The sequence below is a fragment of the Mustelus asterias genome, chromosome 26 (genome assembly GCF_964213995.1).
Source record: "Mustelus asterias chromosome 26, sMusAst1.hap1.1, whole genome shotgun sequence".
NCBI classification, from domain to species: domain Eukaryota; kingdom Metazoa; phylum Chordata; class Chondrichthyes; order Carcharhiniformes; family Triakidae; genus Mustelus; species Mustelus asterias.
Window position 1 is genome coordinate 20,745,612 of NC_135826.1, and position 19,345 is coordinate 20,764,956.

At 45.9% G+C, this 19,345-nt stretch overlaps 1 protein-coding gene across 1 annotated transcript in view; it reads left to right on the forward strand.

Annotated features, from left to right (window-relative positions):
• The window catches only part of LOC144479505 (TLE family member 5-like), a 162,134-nt gene that overhangs the window by 31,692 nt on the left and 111,097 nt on the right, over positions 1-19,345 (forward strand). Inside the window, exon 2 of the mRNA XM_078198236.1 lies at positions 11,002-11,099. Within this exon, the coding sequence (XP_078054362.1) occupies positions 11,002-11,099 (98 nt within the window). The remainder of the gene's footprint in view (positions 1-11,001; positions 11,100-19,345) is intronic.

A 19,345-nucleotide genomic window follows, 5' to 3' on the forward strand; every position in this document is an offset into this window, starting at 1 on the left:
AATTAGACAACATTTAACATTGCAGTAACTTAGAATGAAGCCGCAAGATTCCATGGTTTTTAAACAAGCAGAAAATCTTTTATTATACAAAAGTTAAAAGTATATAATCCATGCGATCGATCTTTTATCCTAACATCCAGAATTCACGTGTGATATGCATGAATTAATAGACGAGCTGTGATTACTGCAAAATGGTGGATAAAACTAAAACAGAACCCCCCCAAATTCTCTCAGCAGCCCACCCAGACATCAGTGATCACTGTGAGTCAGTGTTTTTTTTTCCCTTTGCTCCTCTCCTCGAAAGAGTCAGTCGGATCCTCTACCAACTTGGATCCAGCCAAGTTCCACATATACAATTGTCACCAAAAGATCTCTCTCAGATTTTCTTCCAGATCCAGCTGCTTTGGTTGTCTTTTCCAGCTGAGTTGATGTCTTCCTGAGACTGTATCCTGCTGTGTTGGCCAGGCTGTACTCCTGTCTAAGCACTGACCCCAGCTTCTCAGCCATGTTGCCCATGTAACGGAGCACTTGAGCTTCACTGAGTGAGACTGCTCCAGAGCCTCTGTGAACCCCAACTTGCCAGCATCACGGAGCTATCAACAACTCCTGAGTTTCAAAGCCCCAGCTCCCCATGGACCTCTCCAAGTCCCAGGACTGACAGCACGCTCCAGCTTCTGGACTAACCTTGTCACGTGAGCTTTTTTTCACATCTTAGAACCCTGAACATGTAGACCAGATTTTCATACCCTCTCCAAGTAGGTTGCCCTTCTGCATGTACAGCCTCGTTCCCCTTGCTGCCCTCTGTGCTTGTGCCAGAGCCCCCGGGCATGCTAAGAGTTGTAGTCCTCCCATAGCATGAGCCAGGGTGGTGGGCAGCAGTCCCGGATCCCCTCACACTGGGAATGTCAGCAATAGTACGTTACCTGGCTGGTATAGAATGACGTGCAAAGGAGAGATTCATTTTGGTGCTACGTACAATGCACACGGACAATGCATTAAAGCATTTAAAGGAGATGTCTGATTTACCAGGGGTCAGAGAGAGTTGGGCAAAGATAGTATTTCTGGTGGGTTACAACATTGTAACAGTTACTCTTAGTGAATCCCTCCTGAAACACCTGTCTATTCGCCTAGAACGATGTAGCACAGAAGGAGGCCATTTGGCCCATCATGCTTGTACCAGTTGTTTTGTAGAGCAATCCAACTAGTGTCATTTAGATTTTTTTGTCCTATCAAAGCCATTTATAATTTTGAACACCTCTAATTTCCTCTCAAAACCAAGGAGTGCAGTCTCACCTATTTATCTCCAATATCTCTGCAGACTGCCCCAGTTTGCCATCCAGATGTCAGACCTGAAGGACCCTCCCGGTTCTTGGATCCACCATATTATTCTTAGGATAAGAGTGTCACTGGGCCCGAATTTGCTGCCCTCAGGAAGGTGATGGCGAACCGTGTTCTGAAACCGCTGTGCGGTGTAGGTGCACCCACAGTGCTGTCTGTAGCAGTTTGATGCAACTTGTGTGGTTTACGGTGCAGTTTTGGAGGGCAGTTAATAATCAGACACATCCCAGTGGATTTGGAGTCACTGAGACCAGACCAGATAAGGGAGTAGGTTTCCTCCCCGAAAGGATGTCTGTGAACCAAATGGATTTTTGCGACAGTCTCACTTCACAACAGACTTGGTTAATGAATTGAACTTAAATTCCCTGGGCTGATGCGGTGGAATTTGAATTTCTGTCTTTGGGACATCCGATGGGGCCTCTGGATTATTGGTCCAGTATCATTGCCACCTTGCTACCCTTCTTCTCCCCACCCACATCTTCAAAAGGCACCTTTTTAAAAAGGCCTGGTACCTTGGGAGGGCACGGTGGCACAGTGGTTAGCACTGCCACCTCACAGCGCCAGAGACCCGAGTTTGATTCCCGCCTCGAGTGACTGTGTGATGTTTGCACGTCCTCCCCGTATCTGCGTGGGTTTCCTCCTGGTGCTTCGGTTTTCCACCCACACTCCAAAGATGGGTGGGGGGGATTCTGTGTACACTTAGCTCTGTTTGCTTCAGTCTATGCAAAGACTTCATTTTAAGGTGTTTCTGCGGATGCACCTAATTCTGCTAAGCTTAAAAATTGACTACTAACTTGATCACATGAAGAATCAGAAGGCTAAAGGTTAGTTAAAAATTGACTGCATTCCTGAAGGGTGCACAATGCAGGCAAACAAGTTTTTTTTTCATAACAGCAGCTGCAAGGATTGTTTTTCGAAGACAGAGACAGACTGCGAAAAACATTTTCAAAAATGAGATGATAGTTGAAATATAGTTGGGATTTTAATGTGTGCGTTTTCAATTTGTTTTCGAGATCCAGTTCAGTGCGTTCAAGTTCCATACATAGGCTGGCAGTAGAAACCAGTCTCCAAGTTCGCTTTTTCTCTGCTTCTGCCATGTTAATATTTTAAGTTCTGTTTAATAAAAGAAAACCATTTTAAAACCTGTATCAGTGCTGTCCCCTCGTCTATTCAGAGGAATGAATGGACCCAACAGGTGGGTTAGGTTGATTGGCCGTACTAAATTGCCCCTTAGTGTCAGGTGGATTAGCAGGGTAAAAACGCGGGGTTACACTGAGAGGGCTTGGGTGGAATTGTTGTCAGTGCTGGCTCGATGGGCCAAATGGCCTCCTCCCGCCCTGGAGGGATTCTATGATTCTTGATCAAGCCCCTGACCAATTTACTTTGCTTAGTGTGGTCCCTTCTCCTCTTAACTCTATCCAGAGATAGAGTTGTGAACTGTAGTCTTCTGCGGGAAGTGCTGGGGAAATCTAAAACGATGTTTTGGCTGGAATGTGGTGTAATGTTTCCTCTAGCTACTAGCAGCAATGATGCACGTAGTCCCGAAAGAAGCATAAAAAACTGGGCCGTGCCAGCAATCCTTCACCGATATAGGCCTGTGTAAGATGATCAACTTTTATTTGTCAATTGAAGCTTATCCTAAGTAGCTATGTTGCGCTCATGTGATTTGCAACGCACTCTGGTGGCCTGGTAACCATGGCAATGTCGCCCATAATCTTGCAGCCGTTCTTTTCTTATGAGCTGACCTGTGCAGCAACTTAAGGATGCACGCTTGTGAATTTTCTTTGCTTCTGTTCGTGTCCCGTACAGCGAGGCGCAGGGTTACACTCGACTTGTCATTGGGAACGGAATTAAGGGTCGCTATTTTCCAACAGCGAGACATATTTTTTTGGAAGGAAATGCACGCACGACTGTTTCAGCTGCAAGTTGTGAATGGAATAATGAAACAAATTGTGGGAGCCAATTTGAGCACAGCGGTTGAATAAACTCTCACCTGTGCAATGTCCGTAAAGTGTCTGGTCTTAAGCTTTTTAACGTGTCTTTTCGATACTTAGAAACATAGAAAAACTACAGCACAAACAGGCCCTTCGGCCCCACAAGTTGTGCCGAACATATCCCTACCTTTTAGGCCTACCTATAACCCTCCATCCTATTAAGTCCCATGTACTCATCCAGGAGTCTCTTAAAAGTCCCTATTGAGTTTGCCTCCACCACCACTGACGGCAGCCGATTCCACTCGCCCACCACCCTCTGTGTGAAAAACTTCCCCCTAACATTTCCCCTGTACCTACCCCCCCCCAGCACCTTAAACTTATGTCCTCTCGTTGGTTTTGTTTATTTTTTTGGAGAAACAGTTTAAAAAGTTTATTTATTAGTAACAACTAAGGCTTACCTTAACACTGCAATGAAGTTACTGTGAACTTTCCTTAGTCGCCACACTCTGGCGCCTGTTCGGATCATTGTACCTAACCAGCACGTCTTTCAGACTGTGGGAGGAAACTGGAGCACCCGGAGGAAACCCACGCAGATACAAGGAGAATGTGCAAACTCCACACACGGTGACCCAAGCCCGGAATCGAACCCGGGTCCCCGGTGCTGTGAGGCAGCAGTGCTAACCACTGTGCCACCTGTTTGAGTGGTGGCAGCATTGTGCAGAAGGATGAGTGGCAAAACTTTACTGAGCCCAACGATGCAAGGTTGCACTATCAGCCCACGAGCAACATTGAAATGATCTGATGACTGGAGCACTCTTGGGGGGGGGTGGGGGGGGGGCGTTAATGATTTGTCTCCTCTTAAACCAATTCGACGCTTTCACACCTGTTGGGTTTAGTAACTCTGCCTAGGTGACTCCTCCAGTGGCATCATCCGTCACCGTATGAAATAAACAAACGGGGGAAATGTACAGAAATGAACAGTTGTGTTGAAGCTGATTCTAAATGCGGGAGGTCTGCAGCAGGTCAGTTGTCCTGGAGTTGCCAGGGTTTGCCAGACACTGCTGGAGGCGAACAGTCATGGGCATTAACAAATGTCCAGGGGGGTCATCCATTAATGAGGGGGATGAGGAGGAGCATTGGAGATTTGTGAATCTTCTTCACAATTGCAGGAAGCTGTGGTGGCTGAGTCATTGACTACATGTAGACAAATGTATATGGCGGCACAGTGGTTAGCACTGCTGCTTCACAGTGCCAGGGACCCGGGTTCAATTCCGGCCTCGGGTCACTGTCTGTGTGGAGTTAGCACATTCTCCCCGTGTCTGCATGGGTTTCCTCCAGGTGCTCCGGTTCCCTCCCACACTCAAAAGATCTGGCCAGGCTGCATTGTTCCTGGGTGTCGGAGGGTGGGGGGGATTGGCAGGGTAACTACAGGGTGTTAAGGGTGAAGGGCCTGGGTAGGATTGTTGTCAGTGCAAGCTCAGTGGGCCGAATGGCCTCTTTCTGAACTGTAGCATTCTATGATACAATATGTGTTGAAACTGTTGGAAAAGTTGCGGGTCAAAGGGTCAGACAGGAAAATGGACTTGAGGCCAAGATCAGATCGGCCTTCATCTTATCCAATGATGGGACAGGCTCATGTGACTCTGGCCTTACTGCTCCTGTTAATTTCCTTTTTCTTTGAAAACCTTTTTTTGTTTATGGATGAGATGGGAGGAAAGTTTGACTGTTGGTTGGGAGGGGTTGGCTGTGTGAAATGACCTCCAGAAATATGTCCGGTGAGAGTTGAAACACTTGACGGCAAGTCGGAAGAAGATGGGAAAATGTTTTGGAGTGGAACAACCCGTCATATTTTCTCCCTCCTATATGTCAGCATGTTCACTAATGTGCGTAGTTGTGACTGTCGAGGCTTTCCAAGATGGTTGGCACCTTGTTGAACAAATCACTTTACAGGACAAGGTGGAACCTTACTGCTGAGATGGACCAGTGCCTGTTGCGAAATGTACTGGTCTCGGTGTACTGGGTGTGCTCATTTCAAGCCCTGCTGCCCCTCAGTGCATGTATTCAACTGGGCACTTAAAATGGCACATGTAATGTTATCGGAGATTATTTATAGGAAAGCTTTGCATGGTACCAACAGATCCTTGGGGGGTGGCACAGTGGTTAGCACTGCTGCCTCACAGCGCCGGGGACCTGGGTTCGATTCCCGGCTTGGTTCACTGTCTGTGTGGAGTTTGCACATTCCCCCAGTGGCTGCATGGGTGCTGGTTAGGTGCATTGGCCGTGCTAAATTCTCCCTCAGTGTACCCGAACAGCTGCCAGAGTGCGGCGACTAGGGGATTTTCACAGTAACTTTATTGCAGTGTTAATGTAGGCCTACTTGTGACACCAATGAATAAACTAACTGCAATGGCTCAAACCCAGGTAGGACCTGACTTTGTGCAATTTGACTGCAAAGGCAGGTTAACTCTTGACCTGCTCGATTCTTCCTCATGATTAATGCATTGATTTAATTTATTTATCAGTCACAAGTAGGGCTTATAATAACACTGAAATTAAGTTACTGTGAAAATCCCCTAGTTGCCACACTCCGGTGCCTGTTCGGGTACACTGAGGGAGAATTTAGCACGGCCAATGCACCCTAGCCAGCACGTCTTTCGGTCTGTGGGAGGAAACCCACGCAGATACGGGGAGAACGTGCAGACTCCGCACAGGCAGTGGCCCAAGCCGGGAATCGAACCCGGGTCCCCTGGCGCTGTGAGGCAGCAGTGCTAACCACTGTTCCAACCGTGCCACCTCCTTTCTGAGCACTTTAAGGGTTAACTGGATTGCGACAGACTCGGAGCTCAAATGGGGGCAGAGGGAGAAAAAGAACAAGAGAAGTCTCACAAATGTTTTTTGAAGCTCCAGGAGTCTTGCGTGAGGAAAATGTTTCTGCAATTTTTAATCAGCAACATCCATTTCCTCCGGATTTTCTCCCTTTTATTCCAATGAATCGCATTAGTACCTGGTGTTGCTTTGGGGAAGGAAAAGGTGATGGAGCTGCTCTGTCACCCTGACACTGTCAGTGTGGGACTGTGTTGAAACAGGGAACACATTATCTCTTGTTTGAAGCAGCCAGAGGCCATATTTATTCCGGCGTTGAAATTGTTTTCCCATACTGGAGCCATTAATATGTAGTTTGAACCGAGGGTGCTTTTCAATAATGCATAGGACATTGATATTTAAATTGTATTCTGGACATGGGGATAGCCAAGGACTTGTTGGCAGACTGACCAAACACTTGAGAGCTTCTTTTTAGAAGTTACCTTTTCATATCTGCTTGCTCCAAAATGGCTGACAGCATTACTGTCGACTCTGGTTCGGGCAAAGCAAACCTGCTAGGGCTTTGGGAAAGTTTGTCTGATAGCCAGGTACTGCTTGGCTTGTTCAAACACTAGTGGGCTGTCTTCCAGAATGTACAGCGCCATGCCAGAATGGTGCTTTGCTTTCATCCCCTCGGCCTGTTGTTGCTTGTTTTTCCACATCTACGCTTCACTGAGCTGTCTTGCCTGCCCGGCCTCTGGGAGAGAGAGCTGACTCGGGCTGGGACACAGCCAGTTCTGGGTGTCGTTTGCATCCACCATGGAATGCAAATGAATTGGAGTTTAAAATCTTTGAATTCTGGGTCGGCATGACCTGGGTTCGTTACCGCTTCCAATTCCCTGTGACCAAAAACAACTCGAATGTTACAATTGTCTTGCAAGATCCTGTTGCTTCATGAATACATCAGGAATCTTTGTCCCAACAAGCGCACAACAGTCCCCTTTCCCAAATTGTTGTGGTGCCAATCTGGAATGTGGTGGCTTATGGTATGTGGGTGTATCAGCATACCCTGGTATCTCTCTGGGTGAAGAGAACTGAAGGGGAGGGCATTCTTCTGAGTTGATGCTGTATGCATACATATATATGTTTGTTCAGCTGCAGAATAGCATTGACGAGAAACCTGGCCACCAGACCATTTGCACCCTTTGTCCCAACTATGACCTAAAGAGACCAGATGAATTGAATGAATATGGACGAGATTCCTCTCTCCACCCTCTCCCAAAGCGGAGGCAGTTCGCCATTGGCCCGCAGCAGGATCTTCTGGTCCCACTGATGTTTACGGTATTTTACGTGGCTCCTCTGTCCCCGCTGCAGGGTGGGGCTGCGGTGGCGGGGGGGGGGTTAAGCCTTTGGCGAGACTGGAAGATCCTGCCAGTGCCAAGGACTGGAAAATCCCACCCTGCATCTCTGTTCTTAGTGTGGGCTTGGAATTTGGTCGTGGTGTTTTACAGCAAATCGTTCCCTAACTGGAGTGTTTTGTGCGCGATTGTTGCTTCTCTCTGTGGCACTGTTTACTGTTCAGTCCCAATTAGAAGACAACATTTGAAGCTCCCAGTGGCTTTGCCAGTAAAGACCATGAGGAGATGTGTTTAAAATAAAAAGAAAAATGTTATTGTACTTCAGGGTGCTCTTCATTATGTGAAGGTATCTAGAGACGGTTTGAGTCTAAACATATCAGCAACAGCTGAAGATACCGCAGTTTCCCTTGGTACACCTTCATGTGCAAGGGAGCCGGGATACCCATTTCTGATTACTGCTGAATTGCTACCTTTGTTGGAAGATGCATGTGCACAAGTGCGGAGTTATGACTGGATCAGTACCCCCCTTGCTATCCTGCAGTTGAATAACTTGCCATCACTTATTGTGTCTACTTGTGTGTGTGAAGATTGAGGTGACTGGCTCCTGTGCATCCAAGCATAGTGAGAAGTCCATGTCTTCACTATAGTTGAGGACAGGGAGAAAAGCTGGTCATATAAAGAGTGGACGCAATGTTAGGAATAGGCTAACAGACCTTCCAGTTATATCCTAATTTGATGTCAATTCTTCAATAGAAATCACTGATATATAAAGGGGCCACAGGAGGCACTATTTTGTTGATGGAGAATTGTATGTGGAGTTAGATCAAATAAATATAGGTTATGAAGAAGCAGACCTTGTGCCTCCTTTACTGAACTGCAACCGGGAAGGCTTAAACACACAAAAGGGATAGTTAAGAGGATGAAGGCAAATACCCTCGCAATTGTATTAAAGTTTGAGGCACTCTTAACAGATGGGATATACACATGTATTTTAATATACATGTATGAAAAGGCATGTCCTTGTAAATGTTGGTGTTTAGAGAGACTTGGGTGTACTTGTACAAGGAACCCAGAATTAGCATGCAATTTAAGCAAACAATTGGGGGGACAAAGTCATAGCATCATAGAGGTATACAGCATGGACGCAGGCCCTTCGGCCCAACTTATCCATGTGGACCAGCTTTCCTATACTGAACTGGTCCCATTTGTCTGCGTTTGGCCCGTATCCCCTTAACCCTTGTCCATCCATGTACCTGTCCATATGTCTTTTTAAATGTTGTAATTCTACCTGTCTCTACCACCTCCTCTGGCAGCTCATTCCATATCCGCACCACCCTCTGTGTGGAAAAACTTGCCCCTCAGATCCCTTTTAAATCTTTCCCCTCTCACCTTAAACCTATTCCCTCTAGTTTTGGACTCCTCCTACCCTGGGGGGTAAGACCTTGGCTATTCACCTTATTTATGTCCCTCATGATTTTATAAACCTCAATAAGGTCACCGCTCAACCTCCTGCGCTCCAGGGGAAAAAAGTCCCAGCCTCTCCTTTTAATTCAAACTTTCCAGTCCCGGTAATATCCTTGTAAATCTGTTTTTTTTACACCCTTTCCAGTTTAATAACATCCTTCCTATAGCATGATGACCAGAATTGTACACGGTACTCCAAATGTGGCTGTGCCAATGTCTTTGATTTGATTTATTATTGTCACATGTATTAGTATACAGTGAAAAGTATTGTTTCTTGCGCGCTACACAGACAAAGCATACCGTTCATAGAGAAAGAAAGGAGAGAGTGCTGAATGTAGTGTTACAGTCATAGCTAGGGTGTAGAGAAAGATCAACTGGTAGGTCCATTCAAAAGTCTGATGGTAGCAGGAAAGAAGTTGTTCTTGAGTCAGTTAATACGTGACCTCAGACTTTTGTATCTTTTTCCCGATGGAAGAAAGTGGAAGAGAATATAAAAGCAAAACACTGCGGATGCTGTAATCTGAAACAAAAACACAAAAAATGCTGGAAAATCTCAACAGGTCTGACAGATCTGTGGTGAGAAAAATAGAGTTCTGACGAAGGGTAATCTAGACTCAACGTTGGCTCTATTCTCTCCCCACAGATGCTGTCAGACCTGCTGAGATTTTCCAGCATTTTCTGTTTTTGTTTTGAAAGAGAGTACGTCCGGGGTACATGGGGTCCTTGATTACGCTGGCTGCTTTTCCAAGGCAGCGGGAAGTGTAGACCGAGTCGATGGATGGGAGGCTGGTTTGAGTGATGGGACTGGGCTTCGTTCACGACCCTTTGTAGCTTCATGCTGTCTTGGACAGAGCAGGAGCCATACCAAACTGTGATACAACCAGAAAGAATGCTTTCTATGGTGCATCTATAAAAGTTGGTGAGAGTCGTAGCGGACATGCCCAATTTCCTTCGCCTCCTGAGGAAGTAGAGACCTTGGTGGGTTTTCTGAACTATAGTTTCAGCATGGAGGGACAAATGTCTTGTACGGTTGTAAAATAATGGCCCAACTCCTACACTCAATGCTCTTATCAATGACGGCAAGTGTGCCATAAATAGTATGTTGGCCTTTATTGTGAATGGATTGAAGTAAGAGAATAAAATAAAATGCTGCATTTGTAGGGGCTTTGGTGAGACCTCACCAGAACTGTGTGTGCAATTTTGGCCTGTATATTTAAAGAGGAATATATTTGTCCAGTACACTGAATCTTCACGAGATTGGTCCCTGTGATTAGGGGGCTGTTCTATGATGACCAGCTGAGTAAATTGGTTCTATATTCTCCTAAGTTTCGGAGAATGAGAGGTGATCTTATTGAAACAGTCAAGATAATGAAGAGACGTGTCAGGATGGATACCTCTGGCTGCGAAAAGCAGATCAAGGGGCCACAGTTTCAATCTAAGGGGCAGATCATTTAGGACTGAGATGGGGGTGAAGTAACTTCACACAAAGGGTTGTGACCCTTCGGAATTCTCTACTCCAGAGTTTTGCGATCATTGGATATATTTAAAGCTGAGGCAGACACGTCCTTGGATGCTTCAGGAACTGAAGGGATATGGGGACCGGGTGGGAAAGTGGAGTTGAAGCCTAAGATCGGGCCATGATCATGTTGAATGGCAGAGCAGGCTCGATGGGACGGATGGCCTATCCCTGCTCCTATTACTTCTATCCTTGCTTACAGAGGCTGAGGAGAAGCGGACATGTTTGACAAGTGTGTTAGTGAAGTGTCTGCTTCTCACAGAATCCTCCCTTCAAAGCTAGAAAATCAAGCAATATCTATGATATTCTTAATTCTATAATAGTCTAAGCAACCAACTTATCAGATCAGTAATGATCTCATTGAATGGCGGAGCAGACTCAATGGGCTGAATGGCCTACTTCTGCTCCTGTGTGTTATGGTCTTATCAATAGACATTCAAGCAGCATTCTGTCCTTTACAATGTTTCATTACTTAAAACAAAATCATCCTTAACAGATATGCGATTCTGTTCTCTACTTGCAGGTTAGCACGACTAATTCTATCGTGCTGCGTCTCTTCATTAACATTCTGGTTTTTTTTCCTTCCAAGGCTCCATCACAGTCAGCACAACAGTTGAAGTTTACTACCTCTGACTCCTGTGATCGAATCAAAGATGAGTTTCAGTTCCTGCAAGCACAGTATCACAGGTAATGAGATTTTCCTTTCATATACTGGAAGCCATTTCACTTTCGGATAATAAATGGCAGTACTGAAAGATGATAGTTGCAATTCATTCCAGCTAAGCTCTAGTGCACATTAAGATGCCAATAATTTTATATTGATGCTTGAAACCCAACGACAGTCCTTTGAGCCATAACTTATGCTGCAACTGCTGCTAGGTGTAGACCGCTGTATTCGACCTATGCCCTCCAGCCACACCAAGCCGTGCTGTCAAATTGAGGAGGAAGCGCGAACTAACCTGGTGGCGCAATAGTTAGCACTGCTGCCTCACAGTGCCAGAGACCCGGGTTCAATTCCAGCCTAGGGTGACAGTGCAAACTCCACACAGACCTTCTCCCCATGTCTGCGTGGCTTTCCTTCAGATGCTCTGGTTTCCACACTCCAAAGATGTGCAGGTTAGGTGGATTGGCCATGATACGTTGCCCCTTCGTGTCCGAAGATGTGTAGGTTAGATGGATTAGTAGAAGTGTGGGGTTAGGAGGATAAGACGGGGGAGAGGGCTGAATGGGTAGGATAGTCTGTCAGAGAGTCAGTGCAGACTTGATGGGCTGAATGACCTTCTGTTCGAGGGGTTCTACGATTCAATGAGCTTAAATAAATAGGAGCAGGAGGAGGCCATTTGGCCTTTCAAGCCTGCTTCAGCAACATCCTGCTTCAACTGTATAGAAACCTTGGTTAGACCACACCTGGAATAGTGTACGCAGTTTTGGTCCCCTTACCTTAGGAAGGATATTACTGTAATAAAGGTTCACCAGACTTGTTCTGGAGATGGCGGGACTGTCTTATGAAGAGAGACTGGGGAAACTGGGCCTGTGTCCTGTAGAGTTTCAAAGAATGAGAGGTGATCTCATTGAAACTTACAAAATACTTAAAGGACGAGACAGGGTAAATTTCCTTTATCCTGGTTGGAGAGTCTAGAACCAAGGGCACAATTTCAAAAAAAAAAAGGTGAAGTAACTTAGGACCTAGATGAGGAGAAAACGTTTTACTCAGAAGGTGGTGAATCTTTGGAATTCTCTACTCCAGAGGAGTGCGGAAGCTCAGTCATTGAGTCTGTTTAAGGTAGAGATTGACAGATTTCTAACTGCCAATGACTTCAAGGGGCATGGGGATAGTGTGGGAAGAGGCATTGAAGTGGATGGTCGGCTATGATTTTACTGAGCGGCAGAGCAGGCTCAATGGACTGAGTGGCCTACTGCTGTTCCTGTGTTGTTGTACATACTTGTATATGGGGATGGTTGTGTAGCTGTTTTTGATTTGATTTATTGTTGTCACATGTATTAGCATACAGTGAAAAGTACTGTTTCTTGTGCTCTATACAGACAAAGCATACCGTTCATAAAGAAGGAAAGGAGAGAGATTGCAGAATGTAGTGTTACAGTTCTAGCTAGGATGTAGAGAAAGATCAACTTGATGCAGGATAGGTCCATTCAAAAGTCTGACGGCAGCAGCGAAGAAGCTTTTCTTGAGTCGGTTGGTCCGTGATCTCAGACTTTCGTATCTTTTTCCCGAAGGAAGAAGGTGGAAGAGAGAGTGTGCGTGGGGTCCTTAATTATGCTGGCTGCTTTGCTGAGGCAGTGTGAAGTGGAGACGGAGTCGGTGGATGGGAGGCTGGTTTGCGTGATGGATTGGGCTACATTCACGACCTTTCAGGGTTTGGTGCCTATTGGAGTTTTGTAACCTTGATCTTGAAGGAAAGAAGCCTGTCAACTCCTCCTAATTGGGACTGTCATGTGACTCCAGTCTGAGACCTTGGTTGCGTCTTTGCACCCTATACCCTGTCAAATGGCCAATCAGACCACTCTGTCATAAAAGATACCGCTGCCTAAAAGTTCAGAAGAAAGGCTCATCCGCCACTTCTCAGGGCTGCTAATTGCTCCTTTAGGAATACCTTAGAAATGCAGCTCCAGGAATTACATGGGTTTAAAGTCAGTCTTTGTGCCAACTGCATTGAGGTAACTTTATCACCTTGAATATCTTTGGTGATGATAGATTAGTGGTCTTTGGAGTGTAGAAATTGGCAATATCTTGGAGAAGAAGCATGAGGTTGTTACTTTCTTTTAAGAATCCACACTGGGATTTTAAAAAAATCCTAAATGCCAGTTTTTAAAAAAAACACAATCCTTTTTTTGGTACTATTCAGGCTTTCCAAGTGAAATGTAATATGAAGAATAGCCACCAAGCTATCCCAATCAAATGGGATAAGGCACGTCCATCTAAACAGAAGGCTTCCCTTTGTTACGATCTTACTGAATGGTGGAGCAGGCTTGAGGGGCCGAATGGCCTACCCTTTTCCTATATCTTAAGGTCTTGTACGCAAAAGTAGTTGGGCCTTGGAGTGAGGCTCATCCTAATTCACTGTGCATGGTGGCACATTGGTTAGCACTGCTGCCTCACAGCGCCAAGGATCCAGGTTCAATTCCGGCCTCGGGTCACTGTCTGGATGGAGTTTGCACATTCTTCCCATATCTGCGTGGGTTTCCTGAGTGCTTCGGTTTCAAAGGACAAAGAAAATTACAGCACAGGAGCAGGCCCTTCGGCCCTCCAAGCCTGCACCGACCATGCTGCCTGTCTGAAGTAAAACCTCCTACCCTTCCGGGGAACATATCCCTCTATTCCTATCCTATATTCATGTATTTGTCAAGACGCTCCTTAAAAGTCACCATCATATCTGCTTCCACCACTTCCTCCAACAGAGTGTCCAGGCACCCACCACCCTCTGTGTAAAAAAAAACACAGTCCAAAGATGTGTGGGTTAGATGGATAAGACCATAAGACATAGGAACGGAATTAGGCCACTCGGCCCATCGAGTCTGCTCTGCCATTCAATCATGGCTGATATTTTTCTCATTCCCATTCTCCTGCATTTTCCCCACAATCGCAATCCCCTTATTAATCAAGATTGGCCATGCTAAATTGCCTTCATGTACAAGATGTATAAATTAGGGGGATTAATGGGGTAAATACATGGGGTCAAGGGGATTGGCCTGGGTGGGATGCTCAGTTTAAGGTTTATTTATTAGTGCCACAAGTAGGCTTGTGTTAACACCGCAATGAAGTTACTCTGAAAATCCCCTCGTCACCACACTCCAGCGCCTGTTCGGGTACACCGAGGGAAAATTTAGCACGGCCAATTGGACTGTGGGAAGAAACCGGAGCACCCGGAGGAATTCCGCGCAGACACTGGTAGAACGTGCAGACTCGGCACAGACAGTGACCCAAGGCGGGAATCGAACCCTGGCGCTGTGAGGCAGTGCAGACCAGACGGGCCAAATGGCCTCTTTGTGCACTGTTGGGATTCTATGATCCGATGATAAATCGGTCATGATCCTAACAAAATAGGTTCTGTTAACTTCCAATAACAAATTGAAATTTTAACCACTCGATCTCGCTGCTATGTTCCTCGGGCCAGGGTGAGTCTTTTCCCCCTGGATAGAGCTGGAATAAACTAGGGGGTAAATGCAGTACTTCAATGTGCAGGTTGACTGTAAATTGATAGTGTTAAAATCGGGTGTTAACCGAACAGAGCAATCATCTACATTTTCCACTTTGTCAAGAAAAGGGTTTTTTTTTAAACTGCTCTCTCGTGAAGTAATGACAGGCAATTGTCTTTTTTTAAAAGGGTACTTTTATAAATGTGATTTCATTAGCAGGCTTGGTAACAAAAGGGCAATCACTATGCATCTGTAACTATCCCTTTCAACACTTTCAAACAGCGATTGAGGCACTTAACTGATATCAGAGCCGGAAAAAGTTCAGCAGTGCAGCTGTGCAGTGCAAGAAATTTGCGTAACAGCAGAATGAGAATTGGGGAAAAGCTGATTTGCCTACCAGATCCATGCATATAAATGGAACTACTTGATTTATTCAAATATATGGCACATTTATTTGCTTTCTGCATGATCACATTTGAATATTGTTGAGAAAGAAAGAGAGAGACATGTGTTGTCGAAGCTTTTCACCATGCACTTATCAGGACAAACACACGAATGCCAAATTTCAAACGGTCGGAACAATTTATACAGCTGGAAAAAAGGCTCTCGTTTGGTTGGCAAGCCCACCCTGGCCAAGACATTTCTGTGGAGAAAGCTATGGGGAAAGATAGGCTCCCCAAGTGCCTGGGTAATTCAAAAAAGGCACGAGGCTTGAACATGCTTCCTTTGTCTGCAGAGAATGGATCCTTGTGTATGAAGTACAAGTGTGACTGATTGTCTTAAATTGGTTGTTGGTGTATCAGTTAGTGCATTCAGGATTGTTCAGTAAGTGCTGCCCAATCACGGAATCCGGTCCAACCAGCAGACATATTGTTTGGGCTTTTGCAAGTCCAGGCTGTACTTTATGTATTAAGTCACATTCAAGCACATTTTTCAACACTTTTTACCTGATCAAAATTCTTTACACAGTCCGAAAGCCGTGCTGGTTAGATGCATTGGCCATGCTAAATTCTCCCTCAGTGTACCCGAACAGGCGCCGGAGTGTGGCGATGAGGGGATTTTCACCGTAACTTCATTGCAGTGTTAATCATAGAATCATAGGAACCCTACAGTGTAGAAAGAGGCCATTCGGCCCATCGAGTCTACACCGACCACAATCCCACCCAGGCCCTACCCCCATATCCCTACATATTTACCCGCTAATCCCTCTAACCTACCCATCTCAAGACACTAATGGGCAATTTTAGCATGGCCAATCAACCTAACCTGCACATCTTTGGACTGTGGGAGGAAACCGGAGCACTCTGAGGAAACCCACGCAGACACGAGGAGAATGTGCAAACTCCACACAGACAGTGACCCAAGCCGGGAATCGAACCCAGGTCCCTGGAGCTGTGAAGCAGCAGTGCTAACCACTGTGCTACCGTGCCGTAATGTAAGCCTACTTGCGACGAATAAATAAACTAATATTTAAAACCCTCTGAGCCAAATTGTTCATTTCTGAAGAGACAGACTTCCTCTGAAAATACATAGATTAGTACAAAGGATATTCTGCATTCGTGCACATTTTTAAGTTACTGTTTATTCATGTCACGAGTAGGCTTACATTAACACTGCAATGAAGTTACTGTGGAAAATCCCCTTGTGGCCACACTCCGGTGCCTGTTCGGGTACACTGAGGGAGAATTTAGCACAGCCAATGCATCTAACCAGCATGTCTTTTGGACTGTGGGAGGAAACCGGAGCACCCGGAGGAAACCCACGCAGACATGGGGAGAAAGTGCAAACTCCGCACAGACAGTGACCCAAAGCCGGGAATCGAACCCGGGTCCCTGGCGCTGTGAGACAGTAGTGCTCACCACTTTGCCACCGTGTTGCCCCAAGTTTAAAGTAAGTTTGTGTCTTATTACACACAGGCAGTCGAGCCCTGTTTTTCCAATATGGGTCCGTGTCCGCCACCTTTACTGTAATGACTTTATAAAGGGTATTCAAAAAAATAAATTAAACGGTCAACTTCCCCAGAATTTTGTATATTTCAACTCTTTGGGAAAAGTGTGAAACTTTTTATTCAAAAGGAAAAGATGCATCGACAGCAGTACAAGACCTTGTGCGATGTGGTTTCTGCTTCAACCAGCTCTTCCCCACCCCACGCCTTCCTGGCTCTCCAAATAGTAATGTGGGATTGTACAAACAGGCACACTCTTCCGGTTATTGTTGAATACACAATGTGTCATAGAATCATCGAATCCCTAGAAAAGGAGGTCATTCAACTCATCGAGTCTGCACCAACAACAAACCCACCCACGCCCGATCCGCGTAACCTCATCTATTTCCCCTGCTAATCCCCATGACACTAAGGGGCAATTTAGCATGGCCAATCAACCTAACCCGCACATCCTTGGACTGTGGGAGGAAACAGGAGCACCCGAAGGAAACCCACGCAGATACGGGGAGAATGTGCAAACTCCACACAGACAGTGACCCCGGGGGCCGGAATTGAACCCAGGTCCCTGGCACTGTGAGGCCGCAGTGCTAACCGCTGTGCCACCCTAATGCTGCTTTACTAGTTGCCTAAAGCTGGGCACTAGTCCAGTTATATAGGGATCTTAACACTGTTACATGAGGCTCCTGGTCAGCAGTGCAGAATAGTTAGATATATGACCATCACTTCATTGCTGATGAAGGAAATGGGCTGTGGATTGAATAGATTCTTCTATAAATCAGACTTCGTTCACAGGCATCTTTCAGTAATTAGTGTTGTCTTCATGACCCTGCGTTTTGTGAGAAAGGAGAAGGTGCATTTATATAGCACCTCTCATGACCTCCAAATGTCTTGAAGTACTTGGAGCAAATTAAGTGTAGTCGCTGGTATGTTCATCTCTGCACAGCAAGATCCCACATTGCAATTCAAGTTACTGGCTTCAAATCCGGCAACTGTTCGTGTACACTGAGGGAGAATTTTGCATGGCCAATGCACCTAACCAGCACGTCTTTCAGACTGTGGGAGGAAACCGGAGCACCCGGAGGAAACCCACACAGACACGAGGAGAACGTGCAGACTACGCACAGACAGTGACCCAAGGTGGGATTCAAATCCGGGTCCCTGGCGCTGTGAGGCAGCAGTGCTAACCACTGTGCCACCATGCCATCACCTGCTTAGGCACCAAATGTTGCGCCAGTTGTGAGAAGGCCTCCTGAAAAGCATGGATATTCTTTGTGTCCTTGTTGTCATTGCATCTTAACATTTGTTGCGCACTCTCTCACAAGTGGTAATTGAAAGTCCCAAGTACGGAACGCCGTCTCAGTGAACGGTATTCCGATTTCTCACCGTGGCCACAGTGGGATTTTGCAGCACCATAAATTTGTCACCCAAAAACCTCTGCTGCCTGTTTCCAAACTTGCTCCAAGTCCCTTTCACCCCATCACCCTTCTGCTCGCTGGTCTGCACTGGGGTTTCCGGTTGAGGGGAAGCGATGGCCTAGTGGTATCATCACTCGACTATTAATCCAGAAACTCAGCTCATGATCTGGGGACCTGGGTTCGAATCCCATCACGGCAGGTGGAGGAATTTGAATTCAATAAAAGAAATCTGGAATTAAAAATCTACTGATGACCATGAAACCATTGTCGATTGTCGGAAAAACCCATCTGGTTCCCTGATGTTCTTTAGGGAAGGAAATCTGCCGTCCTTACCTGGTTTGGCCTACATGTGACTAAATGTGGTTGACTGTCAACTGCCCTCGGGCAATGAGGGGTGGACAATAAATACTGGCCAGCCGGCGACATCTGTGTCCCACAAATGACTTTTTTAAAGAAAAAATCCCTTCATGCCCTCAACCCTCCTTTATCTCCTGTAACCTCCTCCAGCCCTGCCAGACTTCTGCGTCTCTCCTACCCTGGCCTCTTGCTCAATGCCCACTCCATGATTGGCGGCTGTGCATTCAGCTGCTTAGGCCCAAGCTTCTTCCAAACCCACTACCATCTAGAAAGACAACGGCAGCAGATACTTGGGAACACCACCACCTGGCGGTTCCTCTCCAAGCCACTCACCATGCCGACTTGGAAATATATCACCGTTCCTTCAGTGTCGCTGGGTCAAAATCCCGGAACTCCCTCCCAGACAGCACTGTGGGTGTACCTATGCCACATGGACTGAAGTGGCATCAAGAAGGTGGTGGTGAAGGACAACTAGCGAAGGGCAATAATTGCTGGTCTAGCCAGCGACACCAAATTTCATAAATTAATTTTTTAAAAGATTCTTGCGCCATGGTGCAGACTCGATGGGCTGAAGAGCCTCTTCTGCACTGTGAATCTATGCTTCAGTCCACCCTGTCTCTCTCATTCTCTCTTCTCCCTAAAACCTACCTCTTTGACCAAGCTTTTGGTCATCTGTCCTAGTATCCCCAAAGGGGGATCAGCATCATATTTTGTTTTTAAGTGTTCTTATGAAGATTTTACAATGTGAAAGATGCCATATAAATAGAAGTTTAATTTTCTTTTAAACATGCTGGTACAGAGATGATTATTAAAGCAGTGGTACGTTACTGTGTATTTAACGGACCAAATGCTACCAGCGAGTACCAGTTAGACACATTCCGCTGTTGTAACATCATTGCAGTTAAAGTCTCCAGTGAGGAGGAGCCTGATCCAGCAGCAAAGAAAATGTTTCTACTTCTGATCTACTTGGTTATCTACTTGCACAATTCCGCATGAATTCATGATTGGCATGCAACTGCACCTTCGTGAACAAAAAACTCCCTTTTCAATCATAAATCACA